The following is a 26,211-nucleotide window of genomic DNA, read 5'->3' as shown; positions in this document are numbered from 1 at the left end:
ACAGAGAGAGAGAGAGAGAGAGAGAGAGAGAGAGAGATCCACAGCCCTGGTTCACTGTGAAGCTCCCTCTTTCAGGTAGAGACCAGGAGATGAATCTAAGTCCTTGTTCATATATGCTTTACTGGGTTCTCCACTACCTGTCCCACATCCCCACCCCAGTGGGCTTCTCCAGGTAAGGTGGACAAAAGGTGATCTGAACTAAGTCCACCCTCCCTTCACATCACCTGAGAGGCTCCCTGATCAATCCATTGAGATAGACTATCTGCCTTAGATTCTGTCCCTAGGGAAGACCTAGCCACAAATAAATGCATCTATAAAGGGAAAGGGGGGTTAGAATATGTAAAAATACCTGCTCTCACCAGGAAAATAAAAAAAATAAAATAAATGAATGGAAATAAATATCTGTTGTCAGAATGCTTTGTGGTCATTCTTTGTGTCACATCAACTAATTCTGAAATGTAGGCAATGGGAAAGCAAAGGCTGCAATTTTCAGCAGAACTGTTTCATTGTGTCAAGCATTATATTCCTAATCGTTAATGTTCACTGACAAACAGAAGCTAATAGACTTTCCTTTCAGAGCAGAGCTGACTTAATGAATATCTGTTTGAATAACAGCATCTACACTAGACAATCAAGGTAAATTAGAACCGAATCAGTGCTAATGCATGAAATAGCAATTTTTAAGTTTAAAAGCAGAGAAAACTTGGTCTTAAATTATTCCTGGCTAAAAAAATAGCTCACTTGGATAGGGTGCTATTTTGCCATGTGTACAACCCAGGCTTGAACCCAGCCCCCACTACACTGAAGGGAATTTTGCTTCTGTCATCACCTCCATGCACACCACCCGCCATTAAAGCAAAGATCAGCAAGATCAGTTGGCATTACTTCACCTTTGTTTTCTGATTTAAAAGATCTCACCTGTCTGAAGGTAGAAGGAGGACTTTTATTTTCCTGTGGTGGGAGATATTTGGAGGATATGAAAGTGCATACCCCTAAGGGCAGGGGGGTGGCACACCTAATTGAGTGCATACATTACCATGCTTTAAGACCTGGGTTCAAGCTCAAGCCCTCACATGTAGGGAGGAGGCTTTATGAGCAGTAAAGCAGGGCTATAAGTGTTTTACTTTCCCTCTACTTCCCTCCTCTCTTCATTTATGTCTGTCCTATCAAGTAAAAAGTTCAAACAAACAATCCCACAAGAAGAAATAAAGGAAAAATGACCACCAGGAGCAATGAATTCCTAGTGCAGGCACTGAATCCCAACAATAATTCTGGTGTCAAAAAGAAAAAGAAATAGGAGTCAGGTGGTAGCACACTTGGTTGAGCAAACATGTTACAATGCCCAAGGACCCAGGTTCAAGTCTTGGTCCCCACTTGTAGGGCATAAGCTTTATGAGTGGTGAAGCAGTGCTGCAGGTGTTTCTATATATTTCCCCCTACCCTGTGGACCTCTCTCTGTCCTTATACAATAAATAATATATCAGAAATATATATTTTAATTTTAAACAAGAAAGAAAAAATGGAAATTTTACCCCCTTAAGATAGTTACTGGCTGGTAAAAAAAAAAAATCCTCAATGAAAAAATAAAAATAACATATTTTTTAAAAATCTCATTTTGGGGGGGGGGGTCAGGTGGTGGTGCACCGGGTTAGGTGCACATAATATAAAGCACAAACACCTGTACAAAGATCCCAGTTGGAGCCCCAGCACTTCACCTTCGAAGGGGGGAAGAGTCGCTTTGCAAGTGCTGAAGCAGATCTGCAAGTGTCTGTCTTTCTCTCCCCCTCTCTGTCTTCACCTCTCTCAATTTCTTCCTGTCCTATCCAAAATATTGGACCTTGAGAGCTTGTTTGGAGGTTCTAGCAGGGTAGTGCACCGACTCATATACCCTCCACCGAAGACCGGTCCGTCTCTATTCGGGGAAGGCCGTCCTCTTCCACCAAGTGCACAGCATCGGGAGGGACACACATAGAGTGGTGAGGGAGGGAGGGGACACCCGCCTAGCCATCCAGATCAGCCAAATAATTAACCCTGGTGATCAATGGGGTAACATGTTGCAGCCAAATCACCCTCACATCCCTAACCAAAATATTGGAGGGGGGCACAGCAGCAGTGAATTTGTACTGTGGACACCGAACCCCAGTGATAACCGTGGAGGTAAAAAAAAAGAAAGAAAGAAAGAAAAAGAAAATCTCATTTTTGTCTCTAAAGCCTCCCATGTTGATATTATATTTGTTCTGAGACAATGCATTCAGTAATGTGCCCATAAATCTAGTTACCACCAACAGTGGTAACATTGTGGCATTAATCTGTGGAAAGAAAATGAGGAGGCAGCACGACTTACATATTCAGGTTATGGTTGTCCGTGTGTATTCTTATCCAGTTTGCAGCCCCTTATTTAGAGGAGTTATTGGGAGTCAGACCAAAGGGGTGACCGTCACATGCAAAGTCGGATGTCACCATTCAGTTTTAAAGCATGACTTGCCCTGTGTAGGTTCAGGGAATTAATTCTCATACCATTAGGGGCTGGAAGATAATTCACACAATAGAGCAAAAGCCTTCCATGCAAAAGACTGGGTTTTAGCTCTGGTACTAAATGGGAACAATACAACACCAGTGGAAGCTCCAGGGATGGTGGAGGGGAGATGATGGTGTTCTTGATCTCTTCCTCTCCGCACCATCTTATTTCCTATCTCTCTCTTTCTCTATCTGAAGTGAAAAGAATGAACCACAAGATCTGCCAAAAAGCAGAGGAATTGAATGTGCATGAAACTGGGACTAACAGAGAGGGAAAATGATAAAATCTTATTACTCAAGTAGCTCTGACACCCAGGATTGTACCTAGAGAATTTCTCACCACCTACTGAAATGGCTCACTCTGGACATTTATTTTTCAACTTCACAAGTCATAAAAAATTTAGACATTACATTCATTTGTGGCTAGAAACATGAAATACACACAAGATACATGACACAATGTTCAGTGAATGTCCAAGAAATCATTTGTATTAGCAATATGTTGGTGGAATTATTATTTCAACGAAAAGCAAAAATTTTGTTCAACACCCCCAATTTTGCATTATTAATAGCAGCTATATTTTAAATATTTTTCTTCTGTTTCCACTATGATTTACAGAGATTTGAAATTAGCTATGCATATTAGTTATTTGTCTGTACTGCTTGATGAGATAGTGTATGTAAAAATTCGATAGATAGGGAGTTGGGCGGTAGCGCAGAAGGTTAAATGTATGTGGCATGAAGTGCAAGGACTGGCATGAGGATTCCGGTTTGAGCCCCGGCTCCCCATCTGCAGGGGAGTTGTTTCACAGGTGGTGAAGCAGGTCTGCAGGTGTCTATCTTTCTCTCCCCCTCTCTGTCTTCCCCTCCTCTCTCCATTTCTCTCTGTCCTATCCAACAACAACGACATTAATAATAACTACAACAATAAAACAATAATAGCAATGAAAGGGAATAAATAAATAAGTATTTTAAAAGAACTTTATAAAAAAAAGAAAATTCAATAGACGAAGCTCCCTATTATGTATACTCACTGTTGTTTGTATGGCAGCCCCTATTCTGTATATGCTTAAATTATCGACACAGAATAACACTTCAAATAGAAGTAGCACAACACTGTTTGCAGCCAACCCGTTCTAAACAGTACAAAATACATGAAATAAAACATATCAGGTTCAAGCCCTTGGCTCCCACGTGTGGTGGTGTGGCTTCACAAATAATGAAACAATATTGTAAGTATCTCTCTTTCTCTCTCCCTTTCTATCACCCTCCCCTTTCCATTTTTCTTTATCCTACTAAATTAAAAATTAAGTTCTTTTAAAAAGAAATCACAGCAGGAGGTTAAGCGCACATGGCGTACAGGGTAAGGACCGGCGGAAGGATCCCGGTTCGAGCCCCGAGCTCCGCACCTGCAGGGGAGTCACTTCAAAAGCGTGGAAGCAGGTCTGCAGGTGTTTTTCTCTCCTCCTCTCTGTCTTCCCCTCCTCTCTCCATTTCTCTCTGTCCTGTCTAACGATGATGACATCAGTAACAACAACAATAAAAATAAATAAATAAAAATATATATACTGGGGAGTCGGGCTGTAGCACAGCAGGTTAAGCACAGGTGGCGCAAAGCATAAGGACCGGCATAAGGATCCAGGTTCGAGTCGCCGGCTCCCCACCTGCAGGGGAGTTGCTTCACAAGTGGTGAAGCAGGTCTGCAGGTGTCTATCTTTCTCTCCCCCTCTCTGTCTTCCCCACCTCTCTCCATTTCTCTCTGTTCTATCCAACAACTACTACAACAATAAAACAACAAGGGCAACAAAAGGGAATGAATAAATAAATTAAATAAATAAATATATATATATATATATATATACACTAAAGAAAATCAGTAAACTCAGATTAGCAATTTTCAAAAACAAGAAATCACACATATGTAAATACAATTAAATTATTTTGATTTATTTAACTAACATCAAAGTATGAATGCAAGTATCTTCGATCTTCTGAAAACACACATTAAGTGAGTGGCATTCAGCATCAGTAGTTCACCCACTTTTGTGAAAGTGTAGTACATCCGGGCAGAAAACATACATGGGAAGCAAAGGATGAGTCTACTGCCTCTGTGCTGTATGATAGTGCCCTAACCTGTAACTTTCTCCTAACATCCAAATCACCCTGAAAATCAAGCCAACTCAGATGACCTCAGCATTGTGTCCTGGGACCTCACCTCCCCAGATCCCTACCCTACTAGAAAAAGATAGAAACAGGCTGGAGTATGGACCAACCTACCAATGTCTGTGTCCAATAGAGAAGCCAGAACTCACACTTTCTGCACCCCAAAATTATTTTTGGCCCATATTCCCAGAAGGGGATAAATGATAGAGGAAGAGGACCAAAGGGCTCTGAATTTCAACTCCATCAGGACCCAGGGAGAAAAAAGGAGAAAGGGAGGGTATTTGGATATAGTAACAGGTGTATGTGTAGCTTGGAAAGGAAGAGAAGGATGGGACCATGGGAAAAAAATGGGCAAATATTTACAGATATAGACAGTTGTAGAAATAATAGTTAACCCATATCTGCAACCTTAGGAGAACTGCTGTAGCTTACAATGCAGAGATTGGGAATTCAGAACTCTGGAGATGGGAATGGTGCAGTTATGCCCTTGTTATCTTACAGTTTTATACATTAATATTAAATCACTAATAAAATTTTTTAAAAATGTAGCTGGTGCCCTTAAAAAGAAAAGACCAAGCCCAGGACCTCTGTGCCATCTTTCATTCTCTGAGGCTAGTTTGGATGGCTCCACTTGTTTCCCACTGCACTTTTTGTGACCTACTTTGTCTGTCATCATTGTTTGCTCGCTGATCTCCCCAGGAGATTCTCAGACTCTTCCATCTTTGATCATTGACATAGAAATTCCGCAGCTAGTGGGTCCTCCATGTTGCTCACTGCCAGTAGGACTGCTATCAGTAAATAGCCAACCTAAATGAGAATGAAGCTTACTTGGGAAAGTTCTCCATTTCTTCTACAGAGCAGGAATGGGAGGCTGCTTTGACTCTTCAAGCTTCTTCTGGACTAGAGTAAACAAAGCTCTTGTTCATTCCAATAAAGCACTTAATTAAGAAGAGTTGTTGAAATGTCAAGAAATATTCAAAAGGGAGGCTTTCTGAGGATAATTTGAAATTCAAATAATCTGGCTGTGATAAATGAGAGTTGATAGTAGAGAAATTATTAGTCATTCATCTGCATCTGCTTATTAGTCCCATAGAAGTGGTTAGCACCATGGAGAGAGAAGAAAAGATGGGGAAAGTCCTTGAGAAGCTCACCCATCCACCAGGCAGGAGAAGAAATTAGAACTTAGTAAATGATTAACCCAGTCTATTCAGCTACAAGAACTGCTTGGAACTGCTTAAGAGACATGTAGACACCCAAGTCTAGAGCAATATGCAATAGAAATAAATTGTGTTAGGGGACTCTGGGTCTAGTGTTAGCTGGAAAACCCCTTCGATCTTTGCATTTTCCATCAATGGCCATATTAACCCAAGTGGGGAAAAAAAAAAAAAAAACACCAAGGAGGTAACTAATTAAAGGTAAAGAATCGATAAATGTGCTTCAGCTTTCCTTTTTTTTTTTTTTCTGCCTCCTGCTGAATATTCTACCTGTGATCTCACTGTATTTCCATAAAGGGCAAAGATGGGAAGATAGGGAACCTGGTAGCTATATAAATCACAAGCACTTCAATAATCTCTCCTCATTATGAGATGACGATTATTACCTTGCTATATAAGAGACAACTGTAGCTCAGAGAGGCTAATTTGCTTTTCCCAGACAGCACAGAAAGAAGGTGATGTTGAACTTGGGCATGAGTCTCTTTGGAGTCATCAAAGATTCTAACAAATATAATTCCATGGCTAGTTTTTCACAAGCTAAGGAAAATTCAGTGAAATTTGCATTTATATGCATTTACCTATTCATCTGTTCATGCATTCATCCATCCATCTATCCATTCATATCTTTTTTTCTCTGTCTTATCTTTCTCTGTCTCATACACTTGCGACTAAGTACAATGGGTAGATTCCTTCTATTTCTAAGAATCCTATTACACTAAATCATCAGGTACAATGTTTGATTATTTTAGCGATGATTGTTCCTTTTCCATTTCTAAGTATGAGCACATAGATGCCTCATTTTGTTTAACTCTGCATGTAAAAAAATTACACCACACTAAATATCAGCTCTTCTTCTGGTTAAGTGGTTCCTCATGGATTATTTACATTAATTGACAGATATGATACCAATATCAACCCGACAATGTGAACTAAAATTCAGAATAAAATAAACACTTCTGGCTGCTAAATTGTTTCCAAACACCACGACTATTTTAATATTCAAAATCAGACAATAAGAAATACAGATTAAGGGCCAGGCAGTGACATACCTGCTTAAGTGCATACATTATGGTGCTCAAGGTCCCAGGTCAAGCCCCTGAGCCCCGCTTTTAGGGGGAAAACTTCAAAGTGATGAAGCAGGGTTGCAGTTGTCTCTCTGTCTCTCTCCTCCATCTCCCTCCCCCCTCTCAATTTCTTCTTGTTTCTACTCAAAATAAATAAAGGTATATTTTGAAATACAGATTAAAGTAATTGTGGAATTTCACCTATATAATTTTTTGTATATATAAAGAACTTCTTTCCTGGTCATTACAGCTTAGTAGACTTAACATACGAAAATATGAAGTGACAACCATAGAAGACATTGTTTTTGTAGAACAGAAATGCCTAGGAGGCTCACAGTGAAGACCATGACTATTTTAGGGTGACTAAGTTAAAATTAAATGATGAAATCTTCTCCTTTGCCACTTCCTGGATGGAACTTGCAGGAATTGTGTTACATGAGATAAGCCAGAAGGAGATGGGTGAAGACCACATGATCTGACTCACAGGTGGATCTAGAGAAACAAGGAAAGAAAGAAAACATACAGAATGAAACTTGGACTAGGAGTAGTCTATGTCAGCAAAGCCAAGGACTATTGCTGTTAACTTTTGTGCAGACACATATTTTCATTTATCTTAGGCATATACCTCTGAACAGAATTGCCATACCAAATCATAACTGTATGTTTAAACATTTGGGGTACTAGCAGACAGTTTCCTAAAGTACCATTTTGTAGTTTCACCATCAGTGTGTAAGATTGCAGTTTCTCCTTAGCTTTGATGTTAGTAATCTCATGGATACAAACTGGCATCTCATTGTGATTTTTGATTTGCCTTTCACTGAGTACCAGAGTGATAGCTGGCCATTTGATTTTCTTCCTTGAAGAAACGTCCCCTCAAATCCGCTGCCTTTCCACTGAGCTGCTTTTTCATCACTGAATTGTAATATCTCTTATTCTAGATGCAAATCATTTAAGATGTATAATTTGCAATTATTTTCTCTCATTCTGTGAGTTATCTAGCCACTTTTGATGGTGTTCTTTAAGATACAATAAAATTTTTAAATTTTAAGTAGATTCCAATTTATCTTCTTGGCCATGTCAAATCTTGGAATACAAAAACAATGTTATGGACATCGACCCATATATACTCATAAGGGTTTTATAGTTTAAGCTCTTATGTTTATATCTTTCATTCATTTTAAGGGAGTTTTCAGCATGTGAAGAGTTGGTAAAATTCCAACTTTTCTTTTTTTAATTTCAACTTTATTCTTTTGCATGTGACTATCCAGTTGAAGGATATTCTTTATTTAGTGAAGGCTCTTGGCACCTTTAATAATCTGTTGATCATAGATGTGTAGATTGCTCTTGATGTTAGGAAAAACTCCTAATATATATTTTTAAGAATAAATACGGGTGGGAGCCTGGTTCAATTCACACAATATCGTGCTTAAGAACACAGGGGGAAAGATTCAGGAGTGGTAAAGCAGTGCTGCAGGTATGTCTCTCTGTCTCATTCCTTCTCTATCTCTCCCTCCCCTTTAAATTTCTATCTGTATATAACAAGTAGATAAGTTAATTAATTAATTTTGTCCTCTCCTGGGTCAACTAGGAATACCAAAGGAGACCACCTGGGACTGCAACAACACAGGACTAGAACGACTTCAGGAACCCACTAAATCACCGGTGAGTGTAAACACATGGGGCTCATGGACAGAGAGCAGCCTAGGGAGAGATTAAGTGGCTGGTAACAGTCCAGCAGTTTACCAGTTGAGACTCCACCTCTACTCTGTTTCACCAACAAAAAGATGACTAAAGGGAGGAGAGGACTCCCCTAAGACTCACCAAATGCAACTGTGAGTCTCCATTGCTACTGCCCTCAGAATCTGGAGCAGCATGGGGTAGGCACTGTGCTGACACCAAGGTACAGAGAACTAACCAGGAAACTCAGAAGAAGATCTATACCTTGGTGGCCTATTGGTGGGGCTATGAGAGACTTTGTGCATAACTACCGGATTATCTCTGCCCCACCCTGCTTTATCTCTAGGTCAGGAGTCAGTGATTAAGCTAAGAAGCCTACTTATAGTTTAAAAGACCTCAGCCTCACAAAGCCTACAGGGAAGAAAAAAACAAAAGAGGCTTTTAAGCTACTGTGCTCCAATTCAGGGATTAAAATAATATTAAAACAACTGTCAATTTCCACAACTGTGAACCCTTTAATTACCTTGCTTAGACACAAGTCAACCCAGGCAAGAGTGATCAGTTATTTGAAAAGTACTGAGAGAGGGACCTCATAAAATACTATATAAAATGTAAATCAACCAACAAGAAGAAATATTGGAGAAATGAACCAGGACAAGAGTCCAGCTAAAAGCCCCCAAAGGTTGAAGCACAAAATAATAAGGTCAACATCCAAACACTAGCTAAGGAAATACTCAAAGGAGTGAGTAAAGAGTTTGAAGGAATTGTCATCAGAAACGCAGAAACAACAAATGCGACTCTGGAAGAAAACACTAATTATCTCAAGGTTATTAGAGAGCTGAAAGTTAATCAATTTTTTAAAAATAATAAATATTCATGTTTATCTCAATGGTCATACATAACATTGGTTGCAGGATGGAATGGGGCTTATTTCTCTTCATTAATCATATGGAAATATAATAACCATCTAAGTGACGTGATATCTGAAATTCAAAGTTTCTTTCTCTTTTTTCTTTATTGGGGGATTACAGTCAACAGTAAATACAATAGTTTGTACATGCATAACATTTCTCAGTTTTCCACATAACAATACAACCCCCATTATGTTTCAGGACCTGAACTCTCCCCTGCCCCATCCACTCTAGAGTCTTACTTTGATGCAACACACCAACTCCAGTCCACGTTCTGCTTAGTGTTTTCTCTTCTGATCTTGTTTTACAACTTCTGTCTGTGAAACTCAGTTTCTGTGTTAAGATGAACACATTAAAATATTTATCTATATGCTTTGAAATTGAATTAATGTCATTGGCTTTATTCCATCACCTTTCTTTCAAAAAGCCAGTTTATGATCATGATTTTTATATAATTTTATTGGAAGGGGGGTCAATGGTTTACAGTACAGTTGTTGACCCATGGGTAAAGTTTCCAATCTCATCATGATTGGTGTCTGGAAAACTCTCTCACCCCCAACTTAGGTCCTTTTCTGTTATTACACACCAAGGCCTCAACCTCCTACCCCATCTTCACCCCCAAATCCTCTCCTTGCCATCCTTCCGAGAGTCCCAAGAATGAGAAAGGGGAAATTCAAAGCAAAACTTGAACTGGTTTGGTAGATTGTACCAAGGAAAAAATTTTCTATCATTAAGTCTAATATAAACTGTGGGGTTTTATAGATACTTTTTGTCAGGTTGTTTACAGTTTGTTGAGTATTTATGATGAATAGGTGTTGGATTTTGTCAAATACTTTTTCATATATGATTTTTTATTATATTGATATGATTGATGTGTTACATTAATGTATTTTTGGATGCAGAGTCAATCTTGAGTTTCTGGGACAAATTCAACTTATTCATAGTGCATAATTAAAAAATATTGGCTTTAGTTTGTTAGATATCTAGCTAATTATTTTCTTTTATTACCTTCAGGTTTATTGCTGGGGCTCTGTGCTGGCACTATGAATCCACTGCTCCTGGCAGTCATTGTTTCCATTCTATTGGATAGGACAAAGAAATTGAGAGAAGAGAGGGAGATAGGGAGAAAGAAAAATAGACACCTGAACACCTGTTTCACCATTTATGAAGCATCCCACATACAGGTAGGGAGCTGGAGGCTTGAACCCAGATTCTTGCCCTGGCCCTTGCACTTAGTGTACATGTGTGCTTAACTGGGTATGCTACCACCTGCCTCGTTTGTTAGATTTTTGTTTGAGAAATTTGCCTTGATAGTCATAAAAGATATCCTTTTTTTTCCCTCTGTGATAGAATATATATTAGCTTTATTTGATTAAGGGTGCTATTAGGGTTACAAAATTATTTATCAAATATTCTCTTCTCTTCTATCTTTTGGAAAAGTCTGTGAAGATTGGTCATCATTTCTTTAAATGTTGATGGAATTCAGCTGTGAAACCATATGGATCTGAGATTTTCTGTCAGTATTTTTTTTTTAATTGTGAGCTCAGTTTCATTTTGTCACTGTAAATCTACATAGTTTTTTTTTTCACCCAATTTTAGCAGTTTCTGAACTAAGAATTTGTCCATTTTGGAGCAAAGTGATGACAGACCTTGTTGAATGTGTGAGGGACCAGGTTCATGCCCAAAGTCCCCACCTATAGGGGTAAGTTTCTTTATCTTTATTCTTTTTAAATTTTTGTTTAAACTTTTTATTTTCCCTTTTGTTATCCTTGTTGTTTTATGGTTGTTGTAGTTATTATTGCTGTTGTTAGATAGGATAGAGATAAATGTAGAGAGGAGGGGAAGACAGAGGGGGAGAGAAAGTAGATACCTGCAGACTTGCTTCACCACCTGTGAAGTGACTCCCTGTAGGTAGGGAGCTGGGGGCTTGAACTGGGATCCTTAGGCTGGTCCTTGTGCTTTGTGCCACGTGCGGTTAACCCACTGTGCTGCCGCCCAAGTCCCCTTGATTTTTTTTTAATTATCTTTATTTATTTGTTGGGTAGAGACCATCAGAAATTAAGAGGAAGCAGGGAGATAAAGAGAGAGACAGAAGGAGTTGGGTGGTAGCACAGCAAGTTAAGTGCACATGGCGCAAAGCGCAAGGACTGGAATAAGAATGCCAGTTCAATCCCCTGGCTCCCCACCTGCAAGGGAGTCACTTCACATGCCATGAAGCAGTTCTGCAGGTGTTTATCTTTCTCTCCTTTTCTCTTTTCCCCCCTCCCCTCTCCATTTCTCTCTGTCCTATCCCACAACACCACCAATAACAACAATAATAATAATTACAACAATAATAAAAAAAGAGAGAGACAGAAAGACACCTGCAGCCCTACTTCACCACTCATAAAGCTTTATCTCTGAAGGTGGGGACCAGAGGCTTGAACCTGGATTCTTTTGCATTGTGACATATGCACTCAACCAGGTGTGTCACCACCCAGCCTCTAGGGCTAAGTTTTCCAAGTAATGAAGCAGTGTTTCAGGTGTTTTTGTTTCTCCCCTTTTCTTCTTCCCCTTGCTCTCTATCCAATAGATAATTAAACTAAAAAGATACCTTAGATTCTTAAACAAAAATATCTATTTTATTTAAGTTATTTAATTTTAAGTATACAATTATTGATAACTTTCTTTTATAATCTTTTTTCTGTATGATAGGTAGTAATGCTTTCTATTTTATTTTCTAGTGTAGCAATGTAGCTCGTCTACATTTTTCTCGGTAAATTTTACTTAATGTGATGTCAATTTTTCAGAGAACCTGATTCCTCTTTCTGTACACAGAGTTAGTTCTCACTAGTAGAGAGATAGTTACGTTTATTAAAATTATTTCTAATCTCCAGAAACATAGAGTAGATGCTCTTGTGATAAATTTCCATAAGTAACAGAAATGCAAATTTGAATTTCTTTTCAAAGTCTTACTGCAAATGTTACCCTCTAAAAGAACCATTGCTCAAAATAACAATAATAATAACAATAACAGTAACAGTAACAGGCTTCAACAGTGAAGTAGTTGTCTAAGCCCGTGACCAGGTATGAGTCTGACAGAAAAAAGAAAACCATTGTTAGTTGACTGTGTAGTGTGCCAAAATGTGTCCTGTATTTTGTTCATAATAACACAGGTGAAAATTGCTAAGGTGATCAACCTTTTGAGACCTAAATCCAGAAAGATTTCTAAGTTCATCTAAATGAGAGTATCAGAATGAGTAAGATAGATCCAAAAATAAGTTACTGGGGAAAAAAAAAATCTGTATTTAGAACAACTTTTTAAAAGTATTTTTATTGGGGGACTAAAGTTTTTAGTAAATACAGTTGTTGGTATATGTGTAAACTTTTTCAGTTTTCTGCATAATACTCTCACCTCCAGCCTAGGTCCTCCTCCAGCATCATGTATAAGAACTTGAAAACACCTCCCACCCCACAGAGATAAATTGAAAGAGGAGGGGAGAGAGAAAGGTGGAGAGTGGGAGAGAGAGAGAGAGAGAGAGAGAGAGAGAGAGAGAGGGAGAGAAAGGAGTAGGTACTGCTTCATTGATTGTGAAGTTTCCCCTCCACCTCCAACTCTGCAGGTGGGGACTCAGCATTTGAACCCCAAGTCCTTGTTCATGGTTGCATATACATTCAGCATGGTGTGCCAGCACCTAAGCCCCTTGTATGTGCATTTTAAATAAATTTTATTTATTTATATGAAAAGCAAAGACAACAGTTTAAGTCCCTCTAATGATAGGAGTATCTTTTTTTTTTTTTTTTTTGCCTTCAGGGTTATTGCTGGGCTCAGTGCCTGCACCATGAATCCACTGCTCCTGGAGGCCATTTTTCCCCCCTTTTGTTGCTCTTGTTGTCCTACCCTTGTTGTGGTTATCACTGCTGTTGATGATGCTATTTGTTGTTGGATAGGACAGAGAGAAATGGAGAGAGGAGGGGAAGACAGAGAGGGAGAGAAAGATAGACACCTGCAGACCTGCTTCACCGCCTATGTAGCAACTCCCCTGCAGGTGGGGAGCCGGGGGCTGGAACCGGGATTCTTGCCGGTCCTTGCGCTTGGCGCCACGTGCGCTTAACCCACTGCGCTACTTCCTGACCCCCGATAGGAGTATCTTAATCAGCAACTACTGTTGAATTCGTTCTGTAAGATCAATGTCTTTCATCTGAAATGTTATTGTGGGTCCCAGAGAGTCAGTTATTCTTTGCCTTAGCTTGAATGGAGCTTAAAGGAATCATGTTAAGTAAGATAAGTCAGAAAGAGAAGGATGACTATGGTATGATACCATTCACAGATGTTAAAAAATAAGAACAGAAGGGAAAACACTAAGCAGAACTTGGACTGGAGTTGGTGTATTGCACCAAAGTAAAAGACTCTCTGGTGGGGGAGGAAGGGTTCAGGTCCTAGAACATGATGGCAGAAGACGACCTGGAGAGAGTTGAATTGTTATGTGGAAAATGGAGAAATGTTATACATGTACAGACTACTGTACTTTATTGTTGACTGTAAACCATTAATCCCCCTCAATAAAGACCAAAGGAAAAAAAAAAGAAAGAAAGAAGAAAACCACTTTTCCTTTACAAGCTGGTAAAGAGAAGATGTATATACATATGAACACTAGTCATCTATGAAGAACAATGAAGTCACCTTCTTCACCTCATCTTGTATGGAGCTTGAAGGAATTATGTTAAGTGAGATAAGCCAGAAAGAGAAGGATGAAGATGAGGATGATCTCACTCCTAGACAGAACTTAAGAAAAAAGAATGAAAAGAAAAAAAAAAAAGACAAACTAAAACTGGGACTGGTTTGGTGTATTGCACCAAAGCAAAGAACTCTGAGGAAGGAGGGCAAGAAGGGGGCATGGCAGAAGAGGAGGGTTTCAGCTCTTAGTACATGATGACGGGACTTATTTGGGGGTGACCGTATTTTACAGACATTTTGGTGAGAGGAGAAATAATATCCATGTGCCAACAATTTTACTGTAAACAATTAACCTCTCAATATAAGGGGAGAAGGAGGTAGGTAAGAATTGTAAAAGAACAGAAAGGGAAACTAAAAGCAGGATTTGACTAAATCTGGAGTAGGGCACCAAAGTAAACACCCCAGGGTGTGGGTGAGGGTGGATATTCATCTTCCTGGGGTGGCCGGGGTGGGTGAGATGGGACACAGTCTTTTGGTGGTGGGAATGGTGTTTATGTACATTCCTATTAATTTGTACTCATATAAATCACTATTTAATTAATGTGAGAGGGAAAAAATGATTGTATGTCTCAAACTTTTTAAAAAACAGTCTGAGTCATTTTAATACATAGGCTGAGTTTTTGATATGTTGACTCTCTCAAAAGCCTAGACTAGGAAGAACAGAAGCAACCGGTGGCACAGCTATATACAAATAATGTCAAAGAACATAAATTATGGTGATGTTGGGTATTATACAACAAATCCTAACAAAGGGATTTTTCAAAGTTAACCCAATTACCAAATAATGTGGTTATAACAATAACTATCTATTGATTTCTTGAACCCTAAGTCAACAGAAACCTCACATTTCCACTATAGAGTCTATACTTTCCCCAGTCCTGGAACCTTAGGGTGGGGCTCACTTTCCTGCATGCTTCTCTCAATTCATACCAAATAATATTAAATATGCTGATCCGATCCCAACCTAATCAATGCAATGAGTGCCACCTCAGCATGCTTCACTTCAGACTGTCCAGAAACTTCAAGTGTGGAATGACAACCCTTCAGCTTCATTACTCGGGTGAGAACTTTCCTTTCATAGGATTCTCTAATTACATTCCAGGTGGCTCACTTCCTAACAAAGTCCCAAAACCTAGATACAGACCGGTCCCATGAGACAGAGCATATGTTCACATGTATCCACAAACTAGGGCAAAATATATACAATAGTCTGCAGTGAATACCCCCCAACACTTCATCTGCACTATTCCAGCCTTTAGGTCCATGATTGTTCAACAATTTGGCTTTGTATGTTAACTCTCTTTTCAGCCACCAGGTTCCAGATACCAGCATGATGCTGACCAGACTTCCCTGGACAGACGACCCCACCAGTATGTCCTGTAGCTCAGCTTCCCCAGAGCCCCACCCTACTAGGGAAAGTAAGAGGCAGGCTAGGAGTATGGATTGACCACTCAATGCCCATATTCAGCGGGGAAGCAATTACAGAAGTCAGACCTTCCACCTTCTGCAACCCACAATGACCTTGGGTCCATAATCCCAGAGGGATAAAGAATAGGAAAGCTATCAGGGGAGGGGATGGGATATGGAGATCTGGTGGTAGGAACTGTGTGGAGTTATACCCCTCTTATCCTATGGTTTTGTTAATGTCACCTTTTTTTAAATAAAAAAAAGGGAAAAAATGAATTGTAAAATGGTGCAAAGTGTGTATTTTGGCTGTGGCAATTGTGGGGGCAGGAGAATTAGTTGAATCTGGTAGGGATACAACTAGGTAGAGTGTCTTGCAGACAGCATGGATGTAAAATTGATGTAAAATGTAGAGATGTAAAATTGTACCCATGTGGGTCTACAACTGTATTGCAATCCATTAGCTCCTCGTTAAAATGATAAAGGGACTATTAGGCAGATTTAAAAATATCTTACTCTGTAGTCACTGATAATCTCTATGAGCCATCTAAATGTGCCTTTTAGCCTAGTGAACTAGGTGAGAAAAGTCCCATAGTCATGCCTAAGTCTTCCACAAAGAATTAGTATGGGGACTAGGTGGTGGTGCACTTGATAAAGAGTGTACACGTAGGGACCTAGCTTCAAGGATCTGGTCCCCACCTGCAGGAATGTTTCACAAGTGAAGTGGTACTACAGGTGTCTCTGTTTCTCTCTCCCTCTATCTCCTCCTACCCACTCATATTTTTCCTGTCACTACACAAAAAATGAATAAAGATATTAAAAATAATAATTGCTATAATGCATGTCCAAATTAGGGTCACAAAGATGACTGGGTGGGTTAAAAAAAGAAGTTGTGGATGCTACCATGATGCCATCCTTGACTTCTCTGGGTAGACGACCTCACCAATGTATCTTGGAATCTCACTTCTCCAGACCCCTACCCTATTAGGGAAAGATAGAAACAACCTGGGGATATGGATCCACCTGCCAACATCCATGTCCAGTAAGAGAAGCAGTTACAGAAGTCAGAATTTCCGTCTGCACCCCATAAAGATTTTTGGTCCAAACTCCCAGAGGGGTAAAAAATAGGGAACCTTCCAATGGAGGAGATGGAACACAGAACACTGGTAATAGGAACTGTATGGAATTATAATCATTATGTTACAGTCTTACTAATCAATAATTTTTTAAAAGTTGTCTATACAATAAAATGCATTAAGAAAGAACAATTTCAAAGGTAAGCCTCCCTTAATAACCCTGTACATTTGTATGACTAACAGCACTGGTGGAGAGCTGTTACAGAGGAATCCTTAGAACTTTCCTGGGAGTGCTGAAATTTTATTCTCAAGGGTGGGGTAGATAGCATAATGGTTATGCAAAGAGACTCTCATGCCTGAGGCTCCAAAGTTCCAAGTTCATTCCCTCACACCACCATAAGCCAGAGCTGAGCAGTGCGTTTTATTACCAAGAACTATAGATAACCAGTATTATGTGTGCAGAAGGTTATTGGTACGCTTGTTTCCTGGTATTTAATATGAAAATACATCCCTCTTAACAGATTATTTGAATATAGGGGTGTGTTGAATCTCTGTGTAGATGCCCTTTGAAGTTCAGAATAAAGCATGGTTTCAGAAAGGTTATTGTTCACCTGGTCTCTCACAAAACCAGCTTTGAACACCCCTTTTCTTTTTATTACAACCTGTATGGGAATATGCAACTAGAATTGCCTCAAATTCAAATAACCAACCTATCTGAATAATATTAACAAATAGCCAAAGAAGGGAGAAAAAAAAAATCAGTCTTCACATTAATGCCAGTTAGTCCTTTTTTTTTTTTTTTTTTTTTTAATAAATTTGAGTTCATTCATCAACAAGTTTCATATTGGATTACTCAATTTTGCTGTTTTTTTTTTCATGTCAAATAATATAAAAAACTTACATCAATGTGCTTAAACAAAATTGGGTTTTGAGTTATTTGTACAATGAAATCAGCATATGGGAATTGGATATGACAGCAACCGCCTATTCCTACTAAAATAATCTTTTACTTACCTTGAACAAACTCACTGACTTGGGGAGTGGAAATAGGAGACAAAAATGACAAAATGTGTGTTACAGGGCTGACCCTGTGGGAGAGGCATGGTGTGTGAGCCACGCTCTGGGAGGTCTCTGTTCACCCAGGTGTTGGGAATTTCAGGAAAACGTGGCACCTTGCAATGCAGTAGGAGAGGTAATTGATCCAAGGCACACTAGCTAGTGGCCTGGGATTTTTATTCCACCTGGGCAGCTCTCTGCCCCACTTTCAGTGTGAGACTGATGACTCACATCCAGGTGAGAGCCAGAGTCAACTCCCCCAGTCAAAGAATATCTCACCTATGGTTCAGTTTCATTTACATCAAATAGCCAGAACTAGGAATTGGTTTCCAGATGGGGCCATGACTGAATTATGGGATGGTTTATACTTTTAAGATAGGAGGTTCAAAGTTGGACTCTCTCCCTCTCTCTTAGAATACACTATTTTGGGAATTAACTACTATTTTGGGGTTATCTACTAAAGCTGAAAATACCTACAGCTTCAATGTGTTTAGGCCCTGAAAATCAGTCCCAAATGTGCTTGACATCACCTCAGAAATGAGCTCTTGGTGGAAATGTTAATTCTATCACTGGATAAGAGAGAGGTGTCTTGAATTTGAATAGTTGAAGATGTCAAAAATTCTGGCAGGAAAAACACATGCTTTTGCAGATGCACATGTGATTTTTAAATCTTACAGGGGTATCAGCATGACATACTTTCTAGTTCATTTAAGATTCAGGGGTACATGAGTATCTCATATTATATAGACAGTGAAGCCCCTATACAATCATGGGGTTGGTGAACAAGAACAAAGATGTTTTGTTTGTTTGATTGTTTTTTAATAGAATACTCAAGTCTCATTAGTTTTTCTTGGTAGGGATTTATGTACCCAGGCTCTTGAACTGTCTCAAGTCTATCTAAATATGGAGGAATAACAAACTGTGACAGCAAGGTTCTTCTGTACATTGTGAGAAACTGAAGCATTTGGGAAAGACAGGACTACTTAGAAAAATTAACCTTTTATTACGTTCAGTTGTTGAGAAAGAAATAGCATTATATTCCAAATTCAAATTTTCTCTCCTTACTCAAGAGGCCTGGATGTGGGTCAAAGATCACTCCCCAGTGATGTCAGAGGTTCAGGTTCAGAATTCCTCTATGTGGCTCACTCAGTGGCTCCAGGAGTTACTGTGGAGTAATGAGAGGTCATTGAACAGAACAGAGAACCAAATTCAACTGTCTTCAGGCAGCACAGCATCCTGCTTCTCAGTCTTTCTCACAACTTTAAAAAATGGAGAAGCTATAAAATAATTTCCTTAGAAGAAAAGTGGTTTTTCTTCTGAAATGGAGTAAAGCAAACACATACTCAAGGATCTTAAAAAGTTGTGTGTGTGTGTGTGTGTATGTGTGTTTTTTACAGAATATATGTATGTATTCATGTGTGTATGTGTGTGGGTGTGTAGTTACAAACACTATTTATAGTATAGCTATTATGTTAACGTCATCGCAGTGTCTATAAAGTTGTGGATCCCAGTCTTGGTGCCAAATGCATATAAAAAGCTCAAAAGCTATTATGACTATACCATGCAAATTTATATCCAGAAAACCTTGGGAAGTAGACTGCAGTTCTTCTGAGTCCCATTGGGGTCTCTGCCTTTGATAGTGGTATACCTCAGCTATGCATCAAAAACGTTGTGAATCTCTTTATCTCCCAGAGAGAATTAATGTCACAGTTCTGAGAAGTATAAATTGTACATTTTTGTTGTTGTTGTTGTTTTGTTTAGTCCATGTTCATTCGCATTTTGGGGTCCCTCTTCTGCATGTGGAGTGCACTCCTTGAATCACTGGATACAGAAAAGATACCTTGAAGTATTGAAAGGGATAAGGTCTTCACAAATGTCTTTTTTGTTGTTGTTTTCCTTTAACATGTTAATAATGATAAGGCCACTTACAAGGTTTTTCCCAAACTGTTAAACTTTTAGAATCCCCCGTTGTTACCCATGGAAGAAAAATAAAATTGCCAGAGAAAAGCCAAAGACCAAGAAATCACTGACTCATCTCTAGAAGATAAGCAACTACATAAATAAAATCAGAGAGTAGTGGCCAGGAAAAGGAGAACAGTGAATTATCTTGGGATCATAATGAAGGAGGGGTTAGGGGCTGCCATTTGATCATGGCTGCTAGCGTGAGACTCTGTGGGTTATGTTTTACTTGTCAGCATGTCCTGAACTGTCTCATGCCCACACATTCAAGATGGCCGTCAATGAAAAACCAAGTAGTGGTCAGCTCACAGTGACAATTCCATCACATGCATCCCTGTGGATGGCTGTGCCTATATCTACAGAACATCTAACTTATGATGTGACAGAGCAAGAGTACTGTTCAGGACGGTGCTCACTGATTACCTATAGAACAGAGAGGGTGTGGCATATGTGGTGTTTGGGGATAAAAGTATTAATTTAGCAGTTCTTTCCTGAATGTTTTGCTTGTTTGTTTGTTCTCCAAATGCTTAACTTCACTGTGACATCTGTTTGCACAACTGTAGTCACTTCAGTTTATGGATGCCTGTGATAGAAATATTGTTTACAAAAAATATATCATCTCTTTTTTTTTTCTTTAGAAAGATCTCATCTAAATATTAAGTTAAGGTTGCGTCTATGAAACCGGTGCACCTTGTCTTGGTTCTACGAGCTTTAAAAAGTCCAAATACTGATGAGGCTGTGGATCAGAAGTAACCCAAAGTGACTGTGTTTGTTGTCAGGTTGCTCTCCTTGGCCTCAAGAGAACGGTCCATGGGTCACGGGGTGATACATGTTGTATACTGGTTATGTTCCTGCAGTGATCATCTAAGAGGAGCTGGATGTGCTTGTGAAATATGTCAGATACAGAAAGAAAAGCATGAGGATGTTTCTTGGTTTCTAAAATTGAACAGGAGTGTTTTAGCATCAATCTTAATTCTAGATAACAGAAAGTAGTTTCATCACAGAAAGGAAAAAACTATGACATTGCATGCTGCCATGATAGCAAGCATAACAAACAAAATCCTGGTAAATATACATATATATGCATATTATGCAAATATATCTTACAGTAACATACAATGTTGTAAGAATGATCAAGAACAGAAAAACAAGGGGAGGGGATCACCCTATAGGATTTTACCTTAGAGTAACAAATAACCTGAGACGTCTATGCTTCATTAGATACCAGGCCTAGAAATCCTTACAAGATGTGGAGCACATGTTTTGGGATGGAAATGTCAACTAAATACTGTCAGAATGCGCCACTCTGAGTGAATGAATAAATACATACTGTACATCAGAGTACTTACAACAAGATACTATTTCTTCTTGATTGTTTTTTTCCTTTTCCTTCTTTCAAAAGATGGACATTCAGACATCCCCATGGGATCTATCTAAGACAGCAGGTGTGTGCATGATGGTGACTCACCTCACCCACTACACTCATACAGAAAACATATGCTCAACGCAAGCAAACCCCATGGCCAAAAGAGTCAAAGAAAACTTTGCTTAGTAAACTGTGAGGATATGAAAACGTGTGACTTGTTTCGAACTAGCCAATACCACTGAATGAGTTTGTAGAGATTAACTAAGAGCCTCCTTTGGACTTTTTTTTTTTTCAACTAAACCACCTAACGGATGTTAAGAAAAGACATGTTTTGGGATGATACTGTGTTTCACACCCTCATTCTCAAGGCATAATGTTTAGACGATACTTGTCCCTTTCAATTAAAAAAAAAAAAGAAAGAAAAAAGCAAACTCGGACTCTCTTTAATATGCATCCTGTGTTAAATTGTCCATAGCTGCAAAATGTATGTATGTATGTGTATTTGTGGTATGTACACATAGGCCCTTCCACCTGTGTGTATAAACACATACACATACATCCTCATATACACGTGTACTTTATATATATGCTGAGAAAGTTCACATATATATACAATTGTGTATGTATATATGTGTGTGTCTGCATGTGTGTGTATCTGTGTGTGTACACAGGTATAAAAACTTGACAGGCAGAGTAATATTTCACTCAGTGTTAAATGAAGTCTTTGAAAAATCAAGTACAGTCACTCAGTTAACATAGTACAGCCAGTAAACTAAGTTGAAGAGAGAAAAGGTGAATGGAAACACGATCCGGGACCATCTGTCTATGGCATTCACATCGGTTAGATCAGGAATTTTGATCTTGAGCTGCGAAGACCTCCTCCGTAGATGCGTCTTCTTGTGCGGGATGCCTCTGTCCCCCAAGTGTCGCCCATGCCCTTCTCTGGGCATGCTTTGTTTCCTGTACTGGATTCCTGAGTTGTCAAAGGATATTGCTGAATTCCTGGTGTCACCGACGCTGCCTGCAACCTCATTCATTTCATTGTGAACCTCCAGCGACGTCAACAGAATGTTTCCATGAGCATCCACCTAATTGGAAGCAAACACACATTGTTACACCAGCAGCATGGAGATCAATCTAATTTATATGCAAACCCCAGGCAGATTTATGTCACGAGTCATGTCATAGATATAAGATGAGAAACTGCTCGTCTGTCAAACCCAGAACCAGTTTTATAGAAAATATCACTGCAGAGGCTTCACTGCACTCCAGATAACTTTCTTTCCTTGAGTTAAAACATGTCATATAGGAGAGGAGGTAAAAAACAAAAAGGGGGGGGGGGCTGGAAGATATGTTTTTCAAATTGAAAATTCACATTATGGATGCTAGTCCTTACTGAACAGACCTCAAGTGAAAATGCTTTTCAAGATGTTCCATAATACCAACTGGACTTCCCTGGGAAGATGACCCCACATGTGTCCTTGAACCCCACTACCCCAGAGCCCTGACCCACTAGGGAAAGAGAGAGACAGGTTGGGAGTATGGATCGACCTTTCAACACCCATGTTCAGTGGGGAAGCAATTGCAGGAGCCAGACCTTCCACCTTCTGCACCCCATTATGACCCTGGGTCCATACTCCCAGAGGGATAAAGAATAGGAAAGCTATCAGGGGAGGGGATGGGATGTGGAATTATGGTGGTGGAAATTGTGTGGAATTGTACCACTCTTTTTTTGTTATATTTATTTATTTATTTTACCTTTTGTTGCTTTTGTTGTTTTTCATTATTGTTGTAGTTGTTATTGTTGTTATTGATGTTGTTGTTGTAAGATAGGACAGAGAGAAATGGAGAGAGGAGGGGAAGACAGAGAGAGGGAGAGAAAGACACCTGTAGAACTCCTTCACCGCCTGCAGGTGGGGAGCCAGGGGTTCGAACCAGGATCCTTATGATCATCCTTGTGCTTCGTGCCACGTGCTTAACCCACTGCACTACTGCCCGACTCCCCCACTCTTTTTTAAAAAATAATTTTTATATTTATTTATTTTCCCTTTTGTTGCCCTTGTTGTTTAACACTGTTGTGGTTACTGATGTCATTGTTGTTGGATAGGACAGAGAGAAATCAAGAGAGGAGGGGAAGACAGAGATGGGGGAGAAAGACAAGACACCTGCAGACCTGCTTCACTGCTTGTGAAGCGACTCCCCTGAAGGTGGGAAGCCAGGGGCTCGAACCAGGATCCTTAAGCCGGTCCTTGCACTTTGCACCATGTGCACTTAACTCACTGTGACACCGCCCAACTCCTAGAGTGGTACCACTCTTATCTTCTGTTTTTTGGTCAGTGTTTACTTTTTATAAATAAAACTTTTTAAAAAGATGTTAGCCTAGGTGTTATAACAATTTTTATTTCCTTTTTAAAAAAAGGATTTTAGACTGACTAAAGTGCCTTCTCAGAACAGAATATTAAAAATAAAAGTTTGTGACTGACAGAGTTGTGGTTTATATACACAACAGGACACTACTCAGCTACTAAGAATGATGAAGTCACCTTCTTCACTCCATCTTGGATGGAGCACAAAGGAATCATGTTCAGTGAGATAAGCCAGAAAGAGAAGGATGAATATGGGATGATCTTACACACAGACAGAAGTGAGAAATAAGAACAGAAAGGGAAAATACAATGTAAAGCCTAGACTGGGGTTGCTGTATTGAGCCAAAGTAAAGGACTCTGGTGGGGAGGGTGGGGCTTTCAGGTCTTGTTGCAAGATGGTAGAAGACTTAGGCTTCGGGTGAGAGTGTTTTGCAGAAAATTGAGAAATTTTACACATGTATCAAAAACTGTATTTACCTTAAACCATTAATCCTCCCAATAAAAATATTAAAGATAAAAAATAATTGTTTATTCTGTGAAAAAAAAACAGCTTCAGACCTTTCATGATGATGCCAATAGTCCATTTATAGACCGTGTGTCTGCAAAGGAGTTTCAACAGAGAATACCCGGAGCTAGGTTCCCCCACCCCTGTGGTCCCCTCTGGATTAGTCTACAGAGGCTCTTCTCTACATAGCACCAAATCCCTCTCAGGTCCTACAGATGCAGTCTACTGTGACCTGGTGTTCACTGTATTTCCCATCTGTCTTCCATTCCTACCCCTAAACAGTCATCTTTGACTTTTTTTTTTTTTAACTTGTGGAATGCCTACCCCTCCCTCTAGCATGAGATTCTCTCTGGCATCCTCCAAGATATTTTTAGATAACAAAATTTTTTCTTTTCTTTCTTTCTTTCTTTCTTTCTTCTTTTTGTGAAGGACTAATTTATTGATAAGCAACAAAAATAAACACTTGAGCAATACTTATTATTTTCCAGATACTCCTTAGTTTCATTATATGTTGAAACAGATGTGTGAGAGGCACACAGATTCTAGAGTACAAGCCTAGACCTGAAGCGTTGGTGAGATAGCTCAGTGTTGGAGCTTTCTTTGAAAGTTAGTAAATACATTTACTTTCTTTAAAAGATTAGTTTTATTTCCCTTAGTGAGGGAGGGAGAGAAGGAGGGAGGAAAAGAGGGAGAGAGGGAGGGAGGGAAGGAGGGAGAGAGAGAGAGAGAGAGAGAGAGGTCAGAAGCCCTATGGTATACTGGTATACTCTGGGGATCTATCCACGAGCCCCAGGCATATGCATCAAACTCTCATACAGAAATAGCTGAACTATTTCTCCAGCCACTAACTAGAAAGAGTGTTTATTCTTCTACTGGGAAAAATGATGACTGGTAAGACAATTGTTGTCACATGAGTACAATTTCTTATCTTCCCCTGACAGATAACTAGCTGTACAACATTCCCACCTCCAAAGTAAATCCTCCTCCACCATCCACACTAGGTGCCCAGTACCTTCTCCTTCAACTCCCCTCACCCAATCCCCAGAGTTCTTGACTCTGGTGCACCAGACCACATTCCAGTTCAAATTTCACTTTGTGTTTTCCCTTTCTTTGTTTGTTTCTTAAGTTTCACCTATAAGTGAGAATATTCGCTATGTGCCCTTCTTCTGACTTATTTCACTTATCATGGTGCAAGTTCCATCCAAGTTGTGGCAAAGGAGAGTTCATCATTTTTTTTTATAACTGAGAAGTATTCCATTGTGTATATATACCACAGCTTTCTTAACCACTCATCTGTCTTTGAGCATCTGAGTTGCTGTACAAAGAGAAACATAAAGCAACCCCCCCTCCGGCTGTGGCACATCAGCTTAAGCGTACATAGTCTAAATGCAAGGACCTGTGCAAGGATTTGGGTTTGAGCCCCGGCTCCCCGGCTCCCCGGCTCCCCACCCACAGAGGGAATGCTTCATAAGCAGCAAAGCAGGTCTGCAGGTATCTGTCTCTCTCCCTCTCTTCTCTCAATTTCTTTCTATCCTGTCCAATAAAATGGGAAAAACAAAATAGCCACCAGGAGCAGTGGATTCATAGTATTGGCAGTAAGCCCCAGCGATAACTCTGCAGGAAGAGAGAGAGAGAGAGAGAGAGAGAGAGAGAGAGATGCATATACATCTATGTTCATAGCAATACTATTTAAAATAGCCTAGACATTACTTTCACTGCTCAAACCTGAAGAATAAAGTTGAGATTCCTTAACATCGAATGTAGAAACTCTGTGACTTTGACTCTAATATATACCCTTATTTATCACTGATGTGCTTTCCTAATATGATAAGATGCTAGTAGCGACAGTGACTAGAATGACAGTCCTTGGGGCCAGCTGGTGACTGGCAAGGTCATGATAAAGTGAACTGGACTGGTATTTCCAAACCAGGCATGGGGTAGACATCTTAGACATCTGTGTTGCTGCTGTACCAGAATCTGAGTGGCCCTGGATACTTACAGCTCTCTCTGTCTGGGTCACCTTAGTGTCTGGGGACCATTACCACCTGTGGTGTTGTCACTGATCAAAGCTCGGAATAGCCCTTACTATGGTGCAAGAAACAGAACCTAGGACTTTACATAGACACATGTTGTGCTCAAGGCTTAAGATTCAGTGCAATCTTAACAGCAGCTTTGCAGTTAAAAGGAGGACATAAAGGAGTTGAGACTGGGAACCC

The 26,211-nt window shown here is 39.6% G+C and overlaps 1 protein-coding gene across 4 annotated transcripts in view; it reads right to left on the bottom strand.

The window, feature by feature from the left end:
* Nucleotides 1-18,786: 18,786 nt before the first annotated feature.
* Nucleotides 18,787-26,211, bottom strand: part of GABRB3 (gamma-aminobutyric acid type A receptor subunit beta3) — a 266,967-nt gene continuing 259,542 nt past the window's right edge. For all 4 annotated transcript variants that reach the window (XM_060179252.1, XM_060179251.1, XM_060179253.1 and 1 more), the window contains one exon: nucleotides 18,787-22,212. In XM_060179252.1, coding sequence (XP_060035235.1) covers nucleotides 21,871-22,212 — 342 coding nt within the window. In that variant the 3' untranslated portion in view covers nucleotides 18,787-21,870. The remainder of the gene's footprint in view (nucleotides 22,213-26,211) is intronic.

The sequence above is a fragment of the Erinaceus europaeus genome, chromosome 20, assembly GCF_950295315.1.
Source record: "Erinaceus europaeus chromosome 20, mEriEur2.1, whole genome shotgun sequence".
Classification (NCBI taxonomy): Eukaryota; Metazoa; Chordata; class Mammalia; order Eulipotyphla; family Erinaceidae; genus Erinaceus; species Erinaceus europaeus.
The sequence above is the reverse complement of the archived record's forward strand: the minus strand, read 5'-3'. Positions and strand labels throughout refer to the sequence as shown.